The sequence below is a fragment of the Suillus plorans genome (genome assembly GCF_016647745.1).
Source record: "Suillus plorans strain S12 chromosome Unknown HD556scaffold_46, whole genome shotgun sequence".
Taxonomy (NCBI): domain Eukaryota; kingdom Fungi; phylum Basidiomycota; class Agaricomycetes; order Boletales; family Suillaceae; genus Suillus; species Suillus plorans.
The window spans coordinates 305,476-325,380 of NW_024537430.1; the positions used below are offsets into that span (position 1 = coordinate 305,476).

A 19,905-nucleotide genomic window follows, 5' to 3' on the forward strand; every position below is an offset into this window, starting at 1 on the left:
CGGTTGATAACTTAGGACATATTTCACGCCACACGCCCGGACCTATCCGATATCGATCCAACACCGCAGCGACACACGGTGATGAAGAATCACTAGCACTTCTAGTGGCTCCATCGTACGATTCTTTTAAATCATTGCGCGCTATTAACTATCATAGATATGTAGTGCTTGCGGCCGCTAGTGAAAATTGATTGTGATTACCTGGGGATTTGGATTCCAAATTTGGTGGAACTGAGGCAAATAAAGGTACTTGTAGAGTTCATTTTATTGTAATGCTTTATTGGGCGACATCGAGAGAGTACAACAAGTTTATTGATGCAAATATGATATAAGACAGCTTGGAAAGAAAAACAACATGCAAAAAACTACCTGAGAATGTCAATAACCTTCCCCGACTTCACATAAAGTCTCCAAGAACAATTTCAGGTCATCCTGCTCGATTTCGAGCACGCTTGCATCAAATGTACTGTGGCGTGACCGTGCATTGCAGCGTTGCTTTGCTTCAATGAATGCTAGACCAAACTCGCTGAAGTGAGATGAACCATGATGTCAATACTAACAAGAAGGGGTGAACGTATGACTTACTTTCTCCTGACGTCCCCAAAGTCAAGCGCCCCCATGATACCGACTACAACATACGTCTGCGTCCTTTCGTTCAGACAAGCGACGACAAATGGGAGCGACTTCTTTCCTCTCCCTTTGAGGCCGCCGATTTTTGTCCCTGGAAGACGGTCACGAAGTGCATCTACCAGCCAAAGTCCTAGGCGTGCAAGAACCCCAGGATGGGCGAAGAGAGCAAGATCAGGCCCTTTTGAGAGCACCACGACACGATGGGAGCGCATCGTTCGAATGTCCTGCTTGTCTATTATCGACGTCCCTTGCCGAATAATAGCACGATGAAGCGACATTGCCAGCGACAAAGCATCTCTCAGGGGTACAATGCTAAACACAGTTATTCCAGAACACATGTCAACGGGAGGAGCGAGCACTTACTCTGACAGAGCATCATAAGCAGCCCAAAAATTCTTCACCCACCATGTCCTTTCTTTCCGCTCTTCGCCGTTAACATCTGTGTCTGCATGGTCATCCCCATCCTTTTGTCTGCTACCAACTTCTATCCGTTTCTCCCGCTTCTCCTCCCCGTTCCGCCCTCCTTCCCATAATCTCCCGCCACCGAACCACTCACCCCCGTGCCGTGCGCCTTCAACCTCGACCTCCATCCTGATGCCACCTGCAACGTCGAGCAATGCGCCTACTGCTTCCACAGCATCCGCTGCACTGAGAGGTGAAGCGCGGTATCCAAAGCATCTTGCAAAAGACGGATAAGTTAACTCAACAAGGCCGTATTCCGGTGCAATTGAGTCGAGTTTCGCGCGCAGCTGGTGCTTCAAGTCAAGATCCATGTGCGCATAGGGCTGTTGCGTCTGCGGGATAGAGAAACTATGGAGGAAGAGTTTCAGCCGTGACAAATAAATGATACAGAAAAGCGTACCCCATCTTTGCGAGTAGCCCGGTGAGGCGCTTCCGTCCACGCTCTTTCCATATGCCAAGTTTGCCCGCGACATAGCTTGAATGGTACATTGCATCATACAGTGTCCAATGTCGGAAAAGCATAAAACGCAACTCTTCAGCTGCCCGTACAGATAGATCGTCTGGGCTCATGGCTGTGATGGCATCTGTCGTATTAGCGGCAACGTCTGGCGGGAGCGGGTTCAGGCGGAAAACCTCGTCGTAGTATATTGAATGGTATTTGTCATAGGTGTCGCGGGATATTCGAGCAGTAGTATACTGGAACGTAAGTCCAAGGATCGCAAGCCTGAAGGACGATTTCGTAAATCAAGCCATGGGAGGTCAATAAGCGGTTTACCAGAGAAAATCACAGTCCACTCGTTCAAGAACAGTGGCAAGAATGTACATTGTTGCAGACGCACTTTGACCATACCACGACCCACTCCCATAGTATTTGGCAATAAGTTCGTGATATGTGTCGCGTTGTTCTCGTGACAGCCGAGTGGATTGCTTAATCATGTGTGTAATAATAAAGCGACTATGCATTGGGTGAAGGTTGAATAATGACTCACGTCGTCTAGTTTCCGCCGCTTCTCTTGACTTCGATCGCCGTCTCCCAATGATCTCCTCTTGCCAGAAGGGCCTTGCTCAGAGAACTCTTCATCATCGTCAGGATCACCATCTTCATTTGATCGCACCTCATCTTGATCGTCCAACTCCGAGTCTTCATCGGAGTCGGGTTCGGGTTCGTACTACATTCAAGTCAGTAGGGCCCACAGTGTAGTGATCATCATATTCACCGTTAGAGCTTCCCAAGCCTTTCTTTCCTCTCCCATATTCTCTGCTTCACCGTCATCCCATACGATAAATCTCTCGCCATTCTCACCTCCAGAAAACATGTTTGCAAGGTTCTGTGGCCGGTTTGAGTCTATGATGTGCACGGTGAGCTTCATGCTGAATTCGCCGAACCAATTCTCGGATGAGAGATCAAGGATAGCACCCATGTTTAATAGAATGAGTGTGTGTAGCTTTCGAGTATTCAGCTGGCTGGTGCACCTTTGATGACAATAGACACACCTCCGCATATGTGACCAACTCGTCTTTCATTCGTTCAAGGTCAGCTAGACCCGAAACAGGGATTATTCTGTGCATAACATCATCCTGCTTGAGAAGTTCCGCAAGTATTTTCGCTGCACACAAGGCATCAACATCAGGAGCGACGAGGATTATGACAGACGAAGCAGATGTGAGCGGGGAGCGGCGGTGTGCTACCAGTATGTTTGCGTAGGCCTCAGCATAGGCAGGTCGTGAGGCAGATGCGAGGTGCGGTGGCGGAAGAAAGACCATAAAGCTGAAGTGTGCGGAGAACGACCAATGTCTTCGGGTTCGAAACAGACGTTAATATTTTAATCATCGTACGCGACGCGTCGCGTATTGTTAACACGTGCCGTCACACCGTGGGTCTGTCACAGACTCACAGTGTTTCGACCGGTTGCCGAACGGACATAATAGATTTCTAGCCGCGTGTTCAGCACGCATCCACGAGGTACTTAAAGACCGTCCCTGCGTCGTTTGTTGGCTACACTCTCAGTCGCCATGGCGTACGAGCCAAGGCCCTCAACCGACCAAGGTATGATTCTAGTTGGTCGAGTATTATCCACGCTTGTTGCTTACTTCGAGAACAGAGTCTGCACCTCTTTTGCGAGGTGGAGATGATGATCCTCCACAAAGCGCCCAGTCACCCCACCCATCTATGTCCCGAAGGATTGCTGACGTCGTCCAAGAACCGCTCACTGGTCTCACTAAAGTGCTACTTGTTGAAGTCCTCATATTGCTACTCATAAGTTCCGTCTTTATTGGCCTATTCGCTGGCGCACAACATAAACTGAACCTGCGACATGGTATCCCTGGCGGTGGAGATGGAGGTGGCGGTGGTATTACCCTGACCGAGACTGCAACAGCTACAGTGACTCACACGACTACTGCTGCATCGACTAAAATCTCTGGTATTGTGACTACCACTACTGCGGTGTCTACGAAACTTTCTACAGTCTTCGGCACAACCACGGCGACCAGAATTGCGACAACTACTTCCACAAAAACATCAGTCTCTACCTCAGTATCTACTTCCACTTACACAACGACAGATATTCACACGCACACGGTGATCGTTGGGCCAGAACCCACAGGACCTCCCGAGAATCCCAGCCCGCCGGTGCCTCCATCGGTAGGTCTATCTACATGTGATTGAATTATTCCTCACCATTTACAGGATAAGTGCCTTACTCCGAGTTGCATTATTTTGGCTGCTTCCATTCTATCTTCCCTGGACACATCGCAAGACCCTTGCGAAAATTTCTATGACTTTGCAAGTAAGTTGGCACGTGGTTTTGTATCGTGTCCGCTGCATGGCTTAATTACAACATCAGACGGTGGTTGGATAGCATCGCACCCCGTTCCGGGTGACAAGGGTGCCATCAATTCCTTTTCGGTTCTTTCAGAACAGAACGCACACGTTATTCTCAAATTACTTGAGGGCGACTCATCTATTCAAGACAATGCGTGGGATGATCAACTACTTCACAAGATCCGTATACTATACACTTCATGCATGGATGAGACGCGGCTTGATTATCTTGGCCAGGAGCCTTTGCAGAAGTTCGTCAACACGATTCGGAAGCTTTACAGGGGGAGGACTACTCAAGGATATACCATGAATCCGAGACAGGGCTTATCCAACGCCCTAGGTTACCTGCACTCTCGGGGTAAGAGTCGTTCGTTTGACCTCATGTTACATGTTCGCTCATACCATGACTTAGGTGTCGACGCACTTTTTGAATTTAGCGTTGAAGGCGACTCTGGTGCTGACCCGAACAATATGATTCTGTGGTTCAGTCAACCCAGCCTAGGACTCCCCTCCAAGGTCAGCTCCTGAAATCTTAGAATTTTCAATACGTCTAACAACCATTAGGAGTATTACAAGGACAAGAGTATTCTCACCGTATACCAGGACGTCATTGAGCGCCTCTTGTCATCCTTGAGAGACGACCGAGTTCTAAGTCAGGAGAACCCAGGAATCGTCGTCCAGACAGAAGAACTCGAAGACAGCGAGCATGTCTGGCCCCCCTGGCCATGGCCACCTTGGGATGGAGAAGGTGATGACGACGATGACGATGGTCGGGAACGCAGCCCTGGAGATCCTTTCCAGAACGCTCGCGAGCTTGCGCAGAAAGTTGTCCAGTTCGAAACTGAAATTGCGGACGCGACGCTTGACCTGTAAGTTGATTCACATCCCACCATTGGCAAACTCGTTTATATCGCTGTCAGTGACAAACTGCAACAAGATCCATTCGGCACGTATAACCCGACCAACATCAACACCCTCAAGGCCGAGCTCTCGCAGATCAACTTCCCAGACTATTTTGCCACGTTCACGCCTCGTGCCTACCCAACCCGTGTTGTCATCACGTACAAACCTTACCCAAATTCCCTGTCGGAAATCTTGAAAAAGACGCCAGCAGATGTCATCGAGGCATATCTTGTTGTGCGCGCATCGTTGGAGTATGCTCCCAACCTGGGCCGGACCACTGAGGCTTGGAAGGCTGTGAGAACTCTGCAAGAGACCTTGTATGGCCTCAAGCCTGGTGTATTTGGCGAACGCTCCCAATTTTGCATGACGAAGGTCGACGTTGCTTTAGGTTTCGGTACGGGAAGATACTTTGTGAACCAGACATTCCCTGGCGAATCAAGGGAGAAAGCGACCCAGGTCATTGATAGTGAGCAAAGAACAGACTTTGCTCTCGGAGTGCTACTAACTTTCATTGGCCAGACATCATCGATGCCTTTGAGAGATCTCTACGCCGCATCGAATGGATGGATGAGGAGTCTGCACGTAAAGCTGCCGAGAAAGCCGAAGCTCTTCGCGTTAAGGTCGGCTTCCCTCTATCCCCAGATACACGCGATCCACGTTCCCTTGTCTCCTACTACACCCTCGTGAAAGTACATGTGGATACCTTCTTTGAAAATATGCTCAGTGCTGCGTATGTAACACCGACACTCGCTTGAATCGACTACTGACCGTATATTGTACAGCGCCTCCGACATGTACAAGATGTGGCAGAAAGTCGGCAAGGAGAGAAATCCTGACGAGTGGGAGATGACACCAGCAACTGTAAATGCATACTATAACCCCCCTGCCAATGAAGTAAGTGGATTCGTACTGTCAAGGCGCTAGACTGACAAAGAACAAGATCGTCTTCCCAGCTGGCATCTTACAACCTCCTTTCTTCTCCGAGAGCTGGTATGAATATATGTCACTATTTCGCAGCCCCTTCTCATACACACTTCTATATACAGGCCTGGATACCTCTCCTACGGCTCCTTTGGAATGGTAGCTGCGCATGAATTGACTGTAAGTTCGTTGCATTGCATTTTCCATAAGCACTGGCCTAAGTATTATTAGCACGCATTCGATTCCTCAGGTCGTCTTTACAACCAACAAGGAAAACTCGAAGAGTGGTGGTCACGCCAGACTAGCGACGCGTACCAAATTCGCCAGGACTGCATCGTGGAGCAATACTCATCATATACAGTAGAGGACGGCAAAGGAGGGATCATCCACGTCAATGTATGTCACATTATGCTCCCTGTGTATAATGATTGACCAGTTGATCCACAGGGAAACCTGTATGTCCATGGTCGTAATGTTGAAGCTTGTTAACGTTACTAATTGATGACTTTCAAGTACCTCTGGCGAAAACATCGGAGACACGGGTCTAGTTCAGGCGTATCGGGCTTGGAAGGCGCAATACGAAGATTCCTACGACGCCGGAGCGGAATATCTGCTTCCCGGTCTCGGCTACACTCGGTTTGCGATACTAGATTTATAAGTGAAATATTCAGGCACTAATGCTAAGTTTAGGGAGCAGCTATTCTTCATCTCGTTTGCCCGTACATGGGCGATGAACACCAGTCCTGCTGATGCAGTAAGTGTTTTATCTATATCAAGACCCATGTCGATATATATAATCTTGCAACAGGTTCGACGTGTCCGGTCAGATCCTCACTCGCCGAACCGTTATCGCACTGAAGGCACTGTCTATAACATTCCGGAGTTTGCAGAAGCCTTCAAGTGCTCAAAGTATGCCAAGGCAAGTGCGAGCACATACCACAGACTTCCACTAACACATTATTTGACAGCTTAATCCACCCCAAGAGAGAAGATGTATCTTCTGGTCTTGATCTGTTGTTTTTCAATGCCCTGTTTCTATGACATTCGCTTCCTTTGGTTAATATGTGGCTCGAACACTGCAGTCTGTACATTATCTATTGCAATCACTTCATTATCCTTTTATACAGCTGTGCATCAAGATCGCAGGGTTCGTACTGATGCTAGATTTTTCGTGTCACAGAACTCCTTTAGTACTCGGAATATCGTCGCCACCAGTGCGTTCGATAGCTTGTTTGATAGCAAGGGCAAGTGCCTTGAATGCAGATTCAGATCTGCAACTGTTGACTGAGTGCTGTCGCTAGATTAACGAGCATTGGGCAAACACACCTGTGGTGATCGTTTTCGCCCCGTAGGACGTCGACGTGAAGAGTCACACCAGAAGCTATGGCAAAAGAATAGAATATATGGGGGATCATTTCTGTCGACAGGTCTCCTATTTTCTCCCTCTTTAAGCCTAGATCAGTGACACAGTACGGTCTAGAGCAGATATCAATAACGGCTCGAGAGAGAGCCTGGAAATTGTCAAATGGACATGTGCATCGCTGCCTATCGGTCACTCACCTCATCCAAGGGTGCAAATCCAGTTCCGTATCGACGAATTCCGCGAACTTCACCAAGAGCTTCCTTGAAAGCCGTTCCAAGGGCGATTGCGCTATCTTGTAAATACCGCGGATGTATTGGTCAGTGATTCTTGAGCACATGTGAGAATACTCATCTGCTGTGTGATGGTCATCGATCCATAAATCGCCTTTACATTTCATAGTGAGAGACATCCCACCATGCTTTGCCAAGGCATGATACATCTAGAGAACTCAATCAGCCGGAGTCTGGTGTCACAAAGATATCATTCATACGTGATCCAGAAAACCAATTCCCGTTGAAATCTCAATTACCTGAGCATTTTGAGATCCAGGAGTACAGTCAAGGTTGATAGATATTTCTATCTGTGTCTCGTTGGTCTTTCTTGAGATCGTAGCTGTTCGTGCTGCCATGATCAACTAGAACAGTCTGAACCGGTCACCCAATTGGGTTACTTTAGAAGGCTTTGGACAACAAGAACAAACAACCGTCTAAAAGATCTTGAACAACAGTAACAAACACCTATGTACTTATGGCTTCTCCGCTTCTTCGCTCAAGGTCAGCACTGCGAGCTGTCTTTGGGCCACAGACTTGTCAACGATCACTATGTGCCAATCGGCCTAGAGCTAGAACCATTTTTAATTTCTTTCGCCGGTCTGCCAAACCAGCACAAGAAGAACCCGTTCCGTTGCTGACCGAGGACAACTTATTTCATCCGTTCTCGAAATCTCCATTTCCTGCAATACGTGCTCGTGGAGAAGCTATACAGTCACTGGCCAAATGTCCAGTGTGCACTTCAAGTCATTGCAGCACCCATGGGCACACGAAATCACAGTCTCTCGCAGTAAAATTTGAATGCCCCGACTGTGGTTTCCCGACACATTGCTCACAGGAGCATTGGATGGCTGATCAAGAGCACAAAAAATACTGCTCTAAACTTCGAGAAGTTAACGAGGATGACCATGATCTCCGAAGTGGTCGAAAGTTTCGCGAATTTGAGATGCCCGGTGCGTCATTTGGTCTTCGACTTTGGACATTTCAATTAATTCACTCACTAGGACCACAGGCTTATGAGGAAGCTATATCATTTGCAAATTGGGACGTCTTTTGGTATACACGTGGATTCCCCTCCATGGACACGGAACGTTCAAGAAGACACGCTAGCAGAATTCTTACCTATCCGCTCACTATTGGTTCCATTCTTCATCAAAATAGTGGACTGACTTTAAGCAATCAAAGAGTTACACCTGAGGGAAGTCGCTCACTGGCAGGTAAGTTTGTACTATATATTTCTAGGTCTTCCCCTCACAATTCACATCCAGCACTGCGCACCACGCTGCATGTCCCTCCTGGAGCACCTGATACAGAAGAGGCTGGTGCCGCGAAACCCCAGATTCGTATATTCATCCTCGGCGCTCGCGCTGAGTCCTCTTTGCCACCGCATGTCTGGGAGCAACTTTGCATGTTGTTCCCATCCTGTCATTTCCACCTTTTCTTTATTGGGCCACAGGTATCTTTGCCGAAACCGGCTAATTCTCCCCCTCCGAAACCCCCCAATAAATCTGCAACGAAAGAGGATACTGACACCAACCAATCTGCGGTGGAAAATGTATCTACGACGCACACATCTACCGACACTGTCAAGCAAGAGGAAGAAGATAAACCAGTTTACGTGCCGAACGTCTATGAACCTCCAACACCAGCACCTATCGCGCCCCTTAAGCGAACACGATCATCAGTCGAACTCTACGGCGTTCCCTCTTACACCGTTCCTTATACCCCTCAGCTCACCATTACTGGTCTTCAAGCGAACTATGCTGAAGTTCACGCACAGTTTCAGGATACCTTTGATCCCTACACAGACGCGTTTTTCCTGTTCTCTCCTGGTTTTGGCTTCCCGTCGCCCAACTCCGTATCCGAACTAGATGGCAAGCCCTACTTGCAAATTACTTCCCCAACAGAGTGGGGCCCTGTCATGCCATCCTTACTCGCAACCCGTTGTGCCATCTATGTTACAGGTTTTTCCCCTGCAGATGTCGAGAGAGACATTCGTTCCATCGAGACTGCACCAGATGTTGCTGGTGAGTTCGAATGGGTGATTACTCCGGGGGAGAATGCATTTGGGAGCGAAAAATGGGAGGTCGCAGACTTTGACCCTAGAGTCATGGTGAAGACGAACTGGGGTGTTTGGGGTATCAGGGGCAAGGGCCGAGAAGTAAGGGAGCGTAGCTCTTTCAGATTATTCTAGATTGTATCGTATGTCTGACAATACGATCGATCATTAATGCATTAATATTCATAGCAGATCACAACTCGTCCATGAAGGCGAGATATATCACATTTGATGATCTACAAGTAGCCATCAGACAAGCAAGTGGCTACGGCTCGTCAGTTCAATGTAAGGTGAACAAAAATATAGAAGCAACCCGTTTACATTCGAAGGGACGTTACCATGAATTACAACACAGTGTTCAAATGCCGTACTGACATCATACCGTGTGTATTTGTTCACAGGAAGAGAAGTATATATCTCGTCCACAGGAAGTTAACTCTGATTGTGGTATCAGTTGCGGTAATTACACGAGAATTGAGAAACTAGATACCCATGGTGCATTTCCGAGTCTTCTGCTGAGAATGAAAACGGAGATAATCACCGATTGTCTTCTGTGTCAAGAGGTAACAGCACAGGTGAACAAACAGGGGAGGTGTGGTTAGTATAGGCCGGTTACTGAAAACAACCGACGTGGAATGAGCGAACTTTAGTATATTGGAGTTTCAGAGGTCTAGAGACGGAGGCGGAAGCGCGCAATGATCCTGGAGGGCCCGGGTAAGCTTGCTCAAACTCAGACGGAGCTTCGGAAGTGGAGTCACAGTCAAGGATAGACGGATTCATCCATCACCAACGTTGTTCTGTCATCGATCCGTCCCAGTAAGCGGTTCTATTCTTCGCATCGTAAAGAGTGGAAGACAGCAGACTGCCAAGCGCACACAGACAGGAGTGCTGGAGGTGTATGGGAGTCAAGCGAATTGCTTCCGCGGGAGCAGCCATTTTTTTTCGTTTTTACTTATTAGGAAGGCATCGGGTCACATTCAGTAGCAAGGCGTCACACACTGGTGATTTCAAGTTGTGCATGAGCTATCTCAGAATCAGGTAGAGCAGGGGTGGAACCTTTTCTTGGCCAAGCCTATCTTGTGAGTTGCGGTATCTCAGACTCATCTCAAAAAGAACTCGATTTAAAGGCAGTACTTGTACCCACTTGGGCGCGACAGTGGACGCGGATCCTGAACAAGTTTCCGACCTTCTCGAGGCTCTCGTAGGTGCGTATATTCTCCCACCGGATGCATTGCATATCAATTCACGACCATATCAAGTATACATATCTTACTTTACAGTGTATTGTGCGACCTGTTCTGCATTATCATGACGAGCTCAGGCAACGCGGCGAGAACATCCCATTTCTATCCCTGAGCAGCACGGATGATCTCACATAGGGGAGGTCGAGCCATCGAGAATCACCTGCAGACTACAAATAGATGCGATAACCTTTCTTCTCATCCTGAGCATTCAAATAGCGAGGGCGTGATCAGACTGGTGCTTCCAGCACATTTCTCTAGAATGGTTAACTTCACCTTTACAACGTCTTGCGTAGTCGTGGCACTGGCGAGTGGGTCATTCGCTGCCACCAAACGTGGTCTGGCGTTTGCTGATTCCGACAATACTGGCGACATTGCTGTCGCTGATGGCACTCAGGTCTCTTGGGTATATAATTGGGGCAGTACCGCGCCAAGCTATTTAAAAAACACAGACATGACCTACATCCCTATGCAATGGGGTGAAGACAATGCCGATAATTTTATGGCTGAAGTGCAGGCTCAGAATGCGAAGACCATCTTAGTAGGTTCATCTAGTCGAGAGAAGATATCTCACTCAGCTGAATTTCTACTGACAATCTAGGGTTTCAACGAACCTGACCTTGGTTCACAGTCGGATATTACACCTATGACTGCCGCGTCATTATGGGTACAGTATATCCAACCTCTGAAGGCACATGGCGTCCGACTCGGTAGCCCCGCTGTATCCAGCGCACCATCAGGAATTCCTTGGTTATCTCAATTCTTTGGAAACTGCACTGAATGCACGTTTGATTTCATACCTATTCACTGGTACGGTGATGGCCTCGACAATTTCAAAGACTATGTCGAGTTGTTCTATGACAAATTTTCATCGCCAGTATGGGTCACGGAGTTTGCATCTACTTCTTCGAATGTTAACGGTGAGTTATCTGTGACTCCGATGCATCAGTGCTTCGTGCACCTTCTATTGATGACACTTACCTTGTACGTTTATAGAGGTGGAAGACTTCTGCACTAATGCAATAGCTTATCTTGATGGCCAGAATTGGATTGAAGGATATGCCTGGTTTGCACTCTACGTAAGTATCTTCGGGCACGGCTTCCGCAGAGCTAGCACTTATGATCATGGCAGCGCCAGGAGTCAGGTTCCTACTACAGTAAGAGAATTCCTTTAAGCGTTGTGTCTCAGTATGACCTTTCTATCACCACAGACCTTCTTGATGTTAATGGCCAGCCCAACACACTTGGGGATATCTACCTTCATGGGACCAATTAAAGCCAGATTTAATGAACATGGGAAACAGTTGAGAAAGTAGACTCGGAAGTAGCACTACATATATCGTCTGATATTTTGCGCATAGGCTGCGTTAGCCACGATTCGGATTGTGTCGGTCCGAATGCTTGTGATTCTGCGATTCTCGAGTGGCTGTATCATTGTCTATCGGTCAAACTTCTTTCGACACTTCTGCAGAGTCGCTTAATTAGACTATGGATTTGTTTATCTACAAAGCGAACGCGACGCCAACTTGAACGGCCGGTGTACGAGTCGACTTGAATGAAGGGCCTGTCTGCCTCCCTGAGGCTGCGCGCCCGGCAATTCGGCTTCATTTACGTCACCGGTTGCAGGTGAAAATCCAACGCACGGAACTGAATATTAATCGAGTCTAAGTAAGCGTCCAACAAGTCTTACTGTCAGCTTGTGCCTTGTCTTCTTACCGTCACAACCTGAATTTTCATCCCCTAGTCCAAGATGACAGTAACAACCATAGATTTTCCAGACAAGTTCGACTACAGCATTCAGTCCATCGCTGTTCCTGGCACCAAACGCCCAGGTCAAACCGGTACGTCTCACGTATTCGTCAGCGGACGTTTCATTAACTTCGAAGCTTTTCAAAGCCCACTATCGGAATGGTGAGTCCTATCTAGTACAGGATTGAGCTTCGCATGTTTTTAATCGCTCATTTTGTCTCGTGACACTTCAGCATTATATGGTCTTGTAGACGTCAACGTCCTACCAACACTTCCTGATGTTTTCGACAACGGTTACAACATCAATCCGGACTCTAGACTCCTCGGTCACCGTCCGTTAGTGTCAACCAATCCGCTCAAATTCGGCCCTTATGTGTGGCAGACGTACAAACAGGTGGATGGTCGCAGGCGTCGCATTGGTAGTGCTCTCCACAGGTTATTCTCACAAGGTGAACTGCAGGGCGAGGACCTTCAAACCGTTGGTATATGGTCAGTAAATAGGCCAGGTATGCATGTCATTTCTCACTCCAAGTTCAGTTCTCACCGATCACCACAGAATGGCAACTTGTTGAACTCGCTTTACATGCTTACAACAAAGTCGGGGTTGGTCTTTACGATACCCTTGGCAAGGATTCTGTAGGCAAGTTGATTGTCTTGGGCCATTTCCTATTGTGCTGATGACTTCGCCACAGAATATATGTATGTGATGTTGCCGCTATCTCATTTAAACCCCTCAACATTCGTGATTGTTTAGTATCAATCATGCGCATCTTAGTATCATTTTCACTACGGTCGATCACATACCCGCGCTATTGAAACTAGCTCCCAAGGTTGCAGCCATGAAAATGATCGTGTCCTTCGACAATTTGAGTCAAGATGCTCGCAAAGCCTTGGTGGCTTGGGGAGAGACCGTCGGTGTGCAGGTCAAAGAATTCTCGGAATGTGAGTATTTCACCCTGATTTCTACCTTGCCTGCTATTTACATGCTCCGTAGTTGAAAAGTACGGTGAAGAGCACTTGATACCGCCAATTCCTGCTTCACCCGACACAGTCGCATCCCTATGCTATACTTCAGTACGTGGCTTTCGTCTTACAATTTAAGTATCATCAACCAGGTATTTTCAGGGCACCACTAGCCAACCCAAAGGTGTGGGACATCCATTCTCTTTCCTTCTGACACTTGAATTCTTACTCGTCAGGTGTGGTACTTACTCACGGGAACCTTGCATCATCCGCATATTCCAACATGTTTGGTATGGAATATTCTCCAAATACTAGTGTTCTCTCTTACTTGCCGTTGGCTCATATTTATGAGGTTCGTTGGTCTTGGTCACCTCGTCTTCTATATACTGACCTCCTTGCAGCGTGTGGTCGAACTCACAACCTTGGCCATCGGTGGATGTATCGGGTTTTCCACTGGCGATAACTTGCGTCTCCTTGAAGATGCGCAGATGCTGAAGCCTCACTTCTTCCCTGCTGTACCTCGTGTATTGAATCGAGTCTATCAGTCTGCCATGGCTGCTGGCAATGTCCCTGGACTGAAGGGCGCTCTCTTCCGGGCAGCTGTGCGCGCAAAACTCGACCAGTATCATGCCACAGGTGTCAGTACCCACGCGTTCTGGGATGCCCTTGTCTTCCGGAAGGTATGTTCTCATCGATCGTCTCGCATTCCTAGTTACAACCTGATATATTATTCAAAGATTCGTGCTGTGCTCGGCGGAAACCTGCTACTTGTCAGCACGGGCTCTGCACCTATCAGTGCCGAGGTCATCGATTTCCTGAAGATCGCACTCTTCTGCGAAATTACAGAAGGTGCGGTCGCTCATGTTCGATTGTTAATTATCAGCTGATGGACGGATTAGGTTACGGAATGACTGAGAACTGTGGTGTCTGCACGCATACATTCAAGGCGGACCCTAATTGTGGAGGAACCATCGGTCCTCCTCAGCCCGTGAACGAATTGAAATTGGTCGATGTGCCTTCTATGAATTACACGGTCGAGGACAAGCCCAATCCTCGAGGCGAACTTTGTGTCCGTGGTCCCAATTGTTTCACAAGATATTATAAAGGTGAGGTCGTGTGTGAACAATGCATTGGTGTTAAATGCTCAGCATTGCGACAGACGAGAAAAACACCCGGGACACCTTGCAAGACGGTTGGATCCACACCGGTGATGTCGCTGAGGTCGACACGCAAGGCCGATTCAAGATCGTCGACCGTGTTAAAGTAAGTTTCCTCTCATTCATCATCGCCTTGACTTCATTGTATTACACAGAATATTATGAAACTTTCACAAGGCGAGTACGTCGCTCTCGAGAAAATCGAGAACATGTACGTCGCATGCCCACTTGTGCAGCAGATCTTTGTCCATGGCGATTCATTGCAATCGTACCTGCTGGCTGTGCTCATCCCAGACCCAGTGACTCTGGCCCCACTAGTGTCAAGGGTTCTTGGCGAGAAGGTAACATCTGATGACATCCCAGCACTAGAGAAAGCTATCAAGGACCCCCGAGTAGTAGCTCAGGTCCTTACCGTTCTCAATAAAGAGGCTATGAAGAATCGTCTGGCTGGGTAAGAAGACTTGGGATATCTGGATAGGGCACACTAACTAACTTCAATAGATTTGAGACGATTAAGCGTCTCCACATCAGCTTGGATCCGTTTTCCATCGAGGATAATACATTGACTCCCACCTTCAAGGTCCGCCGCAAGGACGCATTTGCAAAATATGCAACGGAATTGCAGGCGCTATATGCTCTTGGAGAACCAAATGGCGATGCTAGCAAGCTATAGCTTAAGTGCCTAAGCACTCCTTCAATCCACCTATGTGGTATATATATATTTGTCGATATACAGTTATGAATACAGGTTCTACTCGGACAGACACGTTTCGATGGTATGGAGATATTCTTATAAGAAAAGAAAAAGACAACATAACTTGTAGATAACAGCGACGAGAGATACGTATATGAGCAGAGATTGAAATGGATATGGATAGTCATGATGGTGTCGTGAAATGCGATGCCTTGGGAATATAGAATGTGATTGCTATAGAATGTGATTGCCCACCACCTATCGCGGTAGGTCTTTTGTTGGACATGGACCAATCAACCTATCGTCTTCGCACTGTTCTGCTTGATCTTGCGCGATGTCGTCATGCCCAGGAACGAGACCATCACCATAATGACAAGCCACAGGTATCCGCCCAATAAGTTGTACTCTAAAGAGGTTGCGAACAAAGCACTAGAAGAACATGAGGGCAATCCTGCATGTAAAGGAGGACAGACATACCTGACCACAAAGGGAGCGAATGATCGCGCGAAACACATCGTAAACTGAACCAAGCCATTGGACTGCCCCAGTGATGCGGCATTCGGAGCGTTCTCCTTGGTAAGGATCATGCTAACGCTAAACATTATGTGTCGATCACTACGACCAGCCAAAAATGAACGAACACGTACCCATAAGCAACACAAGCGGCCTTGGTCAACAGGAGGACGAAGGCGATACCAACCCATAGAAAAGCAACAGCGGTCGTTCCAAGTTCACCGGTGGTCTCGTCCAAGCCAGCACGAGCGATAAGGTTCAGGAAAGGCAAGACGAGGAAGGTATAAGGCCATAAGCTCATGCAGAAGCAATAGATCTTCGCAGAGTCAAACGTTCGAAGGAGGTAGGACATGATACAAAGTTGGATAGCAGCACCGATAGCACCCGCGATGGCAAGAGAGTATCCGATTTGTGATGCCTTTCCAGTTGTCAGTTGATCACACTTGTCCAGAGCGGGAAGAACTCACTGAGAACGCCAGACCGCCGGATTTAATTGGTGAGTAGCAGAACAAGACAAATACAACGTCGAAGGATGTTCCAATATAGCTTAGCATGAAGCCAGATAGTGCCAAAGCGGATATGATTGGTATCGACAATAATTTTGAAACACTGAGAGGCTTCTCAGGAAGAGCCGGAGCAGTTGTGACGCTATCGCCATTGGTACTTGCATTAGGAGAAGCGCTTTTCTTGCCGTTGCGCTTGCTGGGCAGAGTCTAATATGGGCATGAGATTCTCGATATAACACGGTTTGTGGGCTGCAGAATGGAACATACCTCTTCAAGGGAAATGAATCCAAGGAAAATACCGATAATAGCGAACGTGGATGCAATGAAGCATGGCAGGAAATAGGGATAATCCTTGAGGAATTGGTACCCTAATATTTCGGGATATTTCGAGGCGGGTTGAGAGAACGCCCCACCGATAAGTGGTCTATGGATGTACACATGATCAACGTTGACATCTGATTATATGTAAATGAGGAGCGTACCCGATGATTGAGCCAATAGGCCAGGCGAGGCCGTATATGGGGAAAGCCACCATCTGATTCGTGGAATCGGTAATTTCTCCTAGAACCGAATGGATGACAGCAATATTTCCCGAAAATAGTCCGCCTACAGAATTAGAATTTAGTTTAGGTGCAGATAGGTACCGTGTGGAATGTTCCCCACCTAAGCAACGCGCCACTAAGACACTCGCCAGCGATTTGGATAAACCAAACATCAGCGTGGTGATGACAAGCCCGATTATGCCAAGAAATATGACAGGACGTCGTCCGATGACATCTACAGCAAGTTGTGAGGAAAAGTAGACTGAATGGCGCGATAAAAATACCTGATAGTCTAGCCCACTGGTAGATGGAACACAATTGAGATACAGCAAAAACGCTCTCCTAGTGGTTACGATCAGTGAGAAGAGTGATCGGATCATGGGATCGAATCAGACGACGTACAACCAACCCGCTGTAGAAGCCTATTTTTGATGGGTCATCTGTGAGATGGAGGTCGCTCATGAACTCGTTGACATATGGAAAGACCTGAGTGAACGCTATGGGTTCGACTAGACGAACTATGCAGAGTGCAGTGAGTTGACCCTTTGGTAGAGGAGTATACTTGGGTTTCTCAGCAATCTGAGCTTCAGCATTGTGAGCATTGGAAGTGGTTCGGAGAAGTGGAGAAGTCTCGTCATAATTGGTCGTGTCGTTGGCAATATTATTGGCGGGTGTCATGGTTGAAAATGACAAAGGCAAGGGAATTCAAATTGAGGAGAATAGTATATTTATGCTGGCGAGAATCGGAATTCCACTGGGTCACATTTCTCCACATCAACAGATAGAACACGATATTTTACGTGTACTGCTCATTGCCGCCGATGTTAATTCTCCAGATGGCAAGCAAGGGCTTTGAAGGGGACCTAAGAATGACTGATTCAAAAATGTAATCCGCATAAAAGCCTCATAGGGAACGGCTTACAAGCTTGTCATTGGACATGTGCTGAAAATTTGAGGGTGAAGAGTAATACTTGATAGGGTCGTGAGTATAATTATGGACACAGGCCCGATGATCCCGATTTACATCATGTTAAAGGCACATTACTGTATTTTTGGCAGTGTCAAAACTGCACCTCTCCTCGATATACCTCTATGTAGTTGTAGGGATTGGGGGAGGGAGGAGGGGAACATGGCATATGGTGTATTGCCGCATCTGATATATGTAGTGGCTCAGCCTCGAAATACTGTGCGAGTCTGGTCACTCGGTCGATGCCGGTGGCTAAGACAAATAACATGTACAAACAGGGAGCTCGTTGTGATAGACGTTCTTCCCAACTGTTTCCTCTATTGCAATCACGAAACTTTGTCATCCACTACATTCATCTGCTTTGCTTTATATCTACTCTTACTTGCTTTTAACTTGCTCGCATCAGTCTCTTATCAACCATGAATTTTAATGTCAACGATAATCCTCTTCTCGTCGCTCCCCGTCCCGTTCGCATCACCACCCACCTTGCTCGTTCTACACATTTCAAACTTGTCACTTCTCAAGTTGATCATGTAAAGCTGTCCGAAGACGCTGAAAACGTTGACGAGTACAAACAGCCCACCCGTATCGACTCGGTTTCGTCCGATAAGGATCTCTCCTCTCCGCGTGCATCACCTCGGTAGGTATCTATGTTACGTTTAATCCTAACTGCATTTGTCTGCTGAGCACCAACTCTTCGCCTTGGCTTGCCACCCTATCCCATTTAATACCTTTTCTTTTACTAATTTCATTGATTTCCCTGATCACAGGTCCAGCCTTCCATCAGAAGCGCTTGAAGAGTTCCTGTCAATCTGCATGGGCTGGAAATGCCCATCATCTCCTGTATTGCGATCACGTCGTAACGGTGCCATGCCGTTGCCCACATTTGGCCTCCCTTACAGGTCTAGGAGCAGAGTAGATTTTATCCACGCCAAGGGTGACATCTCCAGCATCACACTCACCGAAGAGAGTGAATGGGTCCCTCGCACGCGATCTCCTCAAACCCTTTATGAGCGAGACGAGCTTGAGAACCTTGACATTCAAGACCTCGACACCCAAAGGTGGAACGTAGCCCACACTCTCTGTGAGCGCTAATAATTGTTCTCCTAAAATCCGCTCATCAGTATTCTTCGAGCAGCATCTCCAATATCTCGTGCGCGCAATCCATTTTTACGCCACCCTTCTTATGACGTCGCCCTTTCTGGCATCTCGAATTTTTCCCAATCATCCCCTCCGATCACTTCGGCAACGGCAACGCCTATGTCTCCTGCGACTGTTCCTCTTCCTGTCCCAACCCCTGATGAGTTGGTCAAGGTTTACTGAATCCTGCCCTTTATCGCAGTAATCCTCGTCTCGTCATCCTGTCGTTACTCCCTTATATATGGTATGTCCTTCAATACTGTGAGCTAGGTTTCTCATCTCGCGAGCTGGTACTCAGCTTTAGACCAGTTCTCCGATTACATTAAAGATACCACTTTTGATTTGTTGGTCTACTCTTCCATCGCACTACTACTCTATCTTGTTTCACCACATACTTATATTCCACATCGATGCCCCCTCTAGTTCTTTCGCTTTGCCTACGTTCATTACCATGTTATTTATACATCACGAAGGATCACTTCCAAGTTTGTCTCCAGTTGCTTTTCATGTGTTACCCGGTCTGCGTCATTCCTTCTAGGAGGGAACTCTCAGTACAATCGCATTGTATACTACTCGAATTCCCGTTGATTTCTGTATGAGAGAGTTCGCTAGAAAAAATGTCTTGCTATCTATCATTTCATGCGTGGAAGTCACTTCCGTGTCCGATGTTATTATCCTTTGCTTGAATCAAGGTAGTCTCGTGAGCCAGCCGCCTCAAGGCCATTAAGCTTTGTCTGAGAAGGTGACAAGGCATCTGGATTGAGTACACTTTAAAAAAAACGGTACCGCGTCTTGTACACTTCTCAGAAGTCCTAGCTCATGAATGCGTCGCATCCTCTCCGTCTGTATTTGTCACAATCGTGCAGCAAAAACGTACCAGAAACCATGAAAATCTAGTCTTCAACATTCTCGACAGCCATCTGCACAGAGAACCCGGCGTGTTTGGTGAAGCTATCTGCTCAGGAGCTGCAGGTTGAGCAAGTCAGACTGGTAGCAGAACGC

General features: G+C 47.5%; 8 protein-coding genes across 8 annotated transcripts; 5 read left to right on the forward strand and 3 right to left on the reverse strand.

The window, feature by feature from the left end:
- Positions 1-321: 321 nt before the first annotated feature.
- On the reverse strand, positions 322-2,925 carry HD556DRAFT_1388420 (CDC45 family). The gene is made up of 8 exons (XM_041303483.1): positions 2,587-2,925; positions 2,310-2,537; positions 2,082-2,261; positions 1,868-2,019; positions 1,493-1,816; positions 994-1,440; positions 586-942; positions 322-526 (listed from the first exon to the last, which is right to left on the reverse strand). The coding sequence occupies exons 1-8, from the start codon at positions 2,854-2,856 to the stop codon at positions 379-381; spliced, it is 2,106 nt and encodes a 701-aa protein (XP_041157896.1). The 5' UTR covers positions 2,857-2,925; the 3' UTR covers positions 322-378.
- An 86-nt stretch (positions 2,926-3,011) lies between these two features.
- On the forward strand, positions 3,012-6,846 carry HD556DRAFT_1388424 (Metalloprotease). Its single transcript, XM_041303484.1, has 17 exons — positions 3,012-3,139; positions 3,195-3,736; positions 3,782-3,881; positions 3,939-4,274; positions 4,329-4,432; positions 4,481-4,785; positions 4,837-5,285; positions 5,339-5,549; positions 5,602-5,713; positions 5,760-5,809; positions 5,866-5,920; positions 5,972-6,136; positions 6,188-6,195; positions 6,254-6,376; positions 6,431-6,494; positions 6,549-6,659; positions 6,709-6,846. The coding sequence occupies exons 1-17, from the start codon at positions 3,106-3,108 to the stop codon at positions 6,748-6,750; spliced, it is 2,811 nt and encodes a 936-aa protein (XP_041157897.1). The 5' UTR covers positions 3,012-3,105; the 3' UTR covers positions 6,751-6,846.
- HD556DRAFT_1388429 (IGPD-domain-containing protein) lies at positions 6,847-7,778 on the reverse strand. Its single transcript, XM_041303485.1, has 5 exons — positions 7,594-7,778; positions 7,455-7,542; positions 7,301-7,398; positions 7,067-7,251; positions 6,847-7,011 (listed from the first exon to the last, which is right to left on the reverse strand). The coding sequence occupies exons 1-5, from the start codon at positions 7,729-7,731 to the stop codon at positions 6,915-6,917; spliced, it is 606 nt and encodes a 201-aa protein (XP_041157898.1). The 5' UTR covers positions 7,732-7,778; the 3' UTR covers positions 6,847-6,914.
- A 72-nt stretch (positions 7,779-7,850) lies between these two features.
- Positions 7,851-9,566, forward strand: HD556DRAFT_1241357 (zinc-finger of mitochondrial splicing suppressor 51-domain-containing protein; the record flags this gene model as incomplete). Its single annotated transcript, XM_041298193.1, has 3 exons — positions 7,851-8,325; positions 8,377-8,589; positions 8,641-9,566. 3 exons carry the CDS (start codon positions 7,851-7,853, stop codon positions 9,564-9,566), a joined length of 1,614 nt encoding a protein of 537 aa, XP_041157899.1.
- An 857-nt stretch (positions 9,567-10,423) lies between these two features.
- On the forward strand, positions 10,424-12,160 carry HD556DRAFT_1388449 (glycosyl hydrolase catalytic core-domain-containing protein). Its single transcript, XM_041303486.1, has 7 exons — positions 10,424-10,510; positions 10,559-10,636; positions 10,691-11,213; positions 11,274-11,592; positions 11,669-11,751; positions 11,805-11,829; positions 11,884-12,160. Exons 3-7 carry the CDS (start codon positions 10,797-10,799, stop codon positions 11,946-11,948), a joined length of 909 nt encoding a protein of 302 aa, XP_041157900.1. The 5' UTR covers positions 10,424-10,510; positions 10,559-10,636; positions 10,691-10,796; the 3' UTR covers positions 11,949-12,160.
- On the forward strand, positions 12,161-15,246 carry HD556DRAFT_1388455 (long-chain-fatty-acid-CoA ligase). Its single transcript, XM_041303487.1, has 16 exons — positions 12,161-12,340; positions 12,417-12,513; positions 12,569-12,583; positions 12,655-12,927; positions 12,978-13,061; positions 13,114-13,120; positions 13,176-13,363; positions 13,416-13,495; positions 13,547-13,568; positions 13,621-13,736; positions 13,786-14,064; positions 14,122-14,233; positions 14,284-14,490; positions 14,544-14,647; positions 14,697-14,992; positions 15,043-15,246. Exons 2-16 carry the CDS (start codon positions 12,423-12,425, stop codon positions 15,212-15,214), a joined length of 2,046 nt encoding a protein of 681 aa, XP_041157901.1. The 5' UTR covers positions 12,161-12,340; positions 12,417-12,422; the 3' UTR covers positions 15,215-15,246.
- Positions 15,247-17,966, reverse strand: HD556DRAFT_1295206 (major facilitator superfamily domain-containing protein). Its single transcript, XM_041299425.1, has 9 exons — positions 17,199-17,966; positions 17,081-17,138; positions 16,918-17,031; positions 16,737-16,860; positions 16,522-16,678; positions 16,216-16,461; positions 15,883-16,166; positions 15,713-15,829; positions 15,247-15,664 (listed from the first exon to the last, which is right to left on the reverse strand). The coding sequence occupies exons 1-9, from the start codon at positions 17,472-17,474 to the stop codon at positions 15,529-15,531; spliced, it is 1,512 nt and encodes a 503-aa protein (XP_041157902.1). The 5' UTR covers positions 17,475-17,966; the 3' UTR covers positions 15,247-15,528.
- Positions 17,712-19,227, forward strand: HD556DRAFT_675509 (uncharacterized protein). Its single transcript, XM_041311274.1, has 4 exons — positions 17,712-18,403; positions 18,534-18,847; positions 18,902-19,147; positions 19,202-19,227. The coding sequence occupies exons 1-3, from the start codon at positions 18,183-18,185 to the stop codon at positions 19,084-19,086; spliced, it is 720 nt and encodes a 239-aa protein (XP_041157903.1). The 5' UTR covers positions 17,712-18,182; the 3' UTR covers positions 19,087-19,147; positions 19,202-19,227.
- Positions 19,228-19,905: the final 678 nt, after the last annotated feature.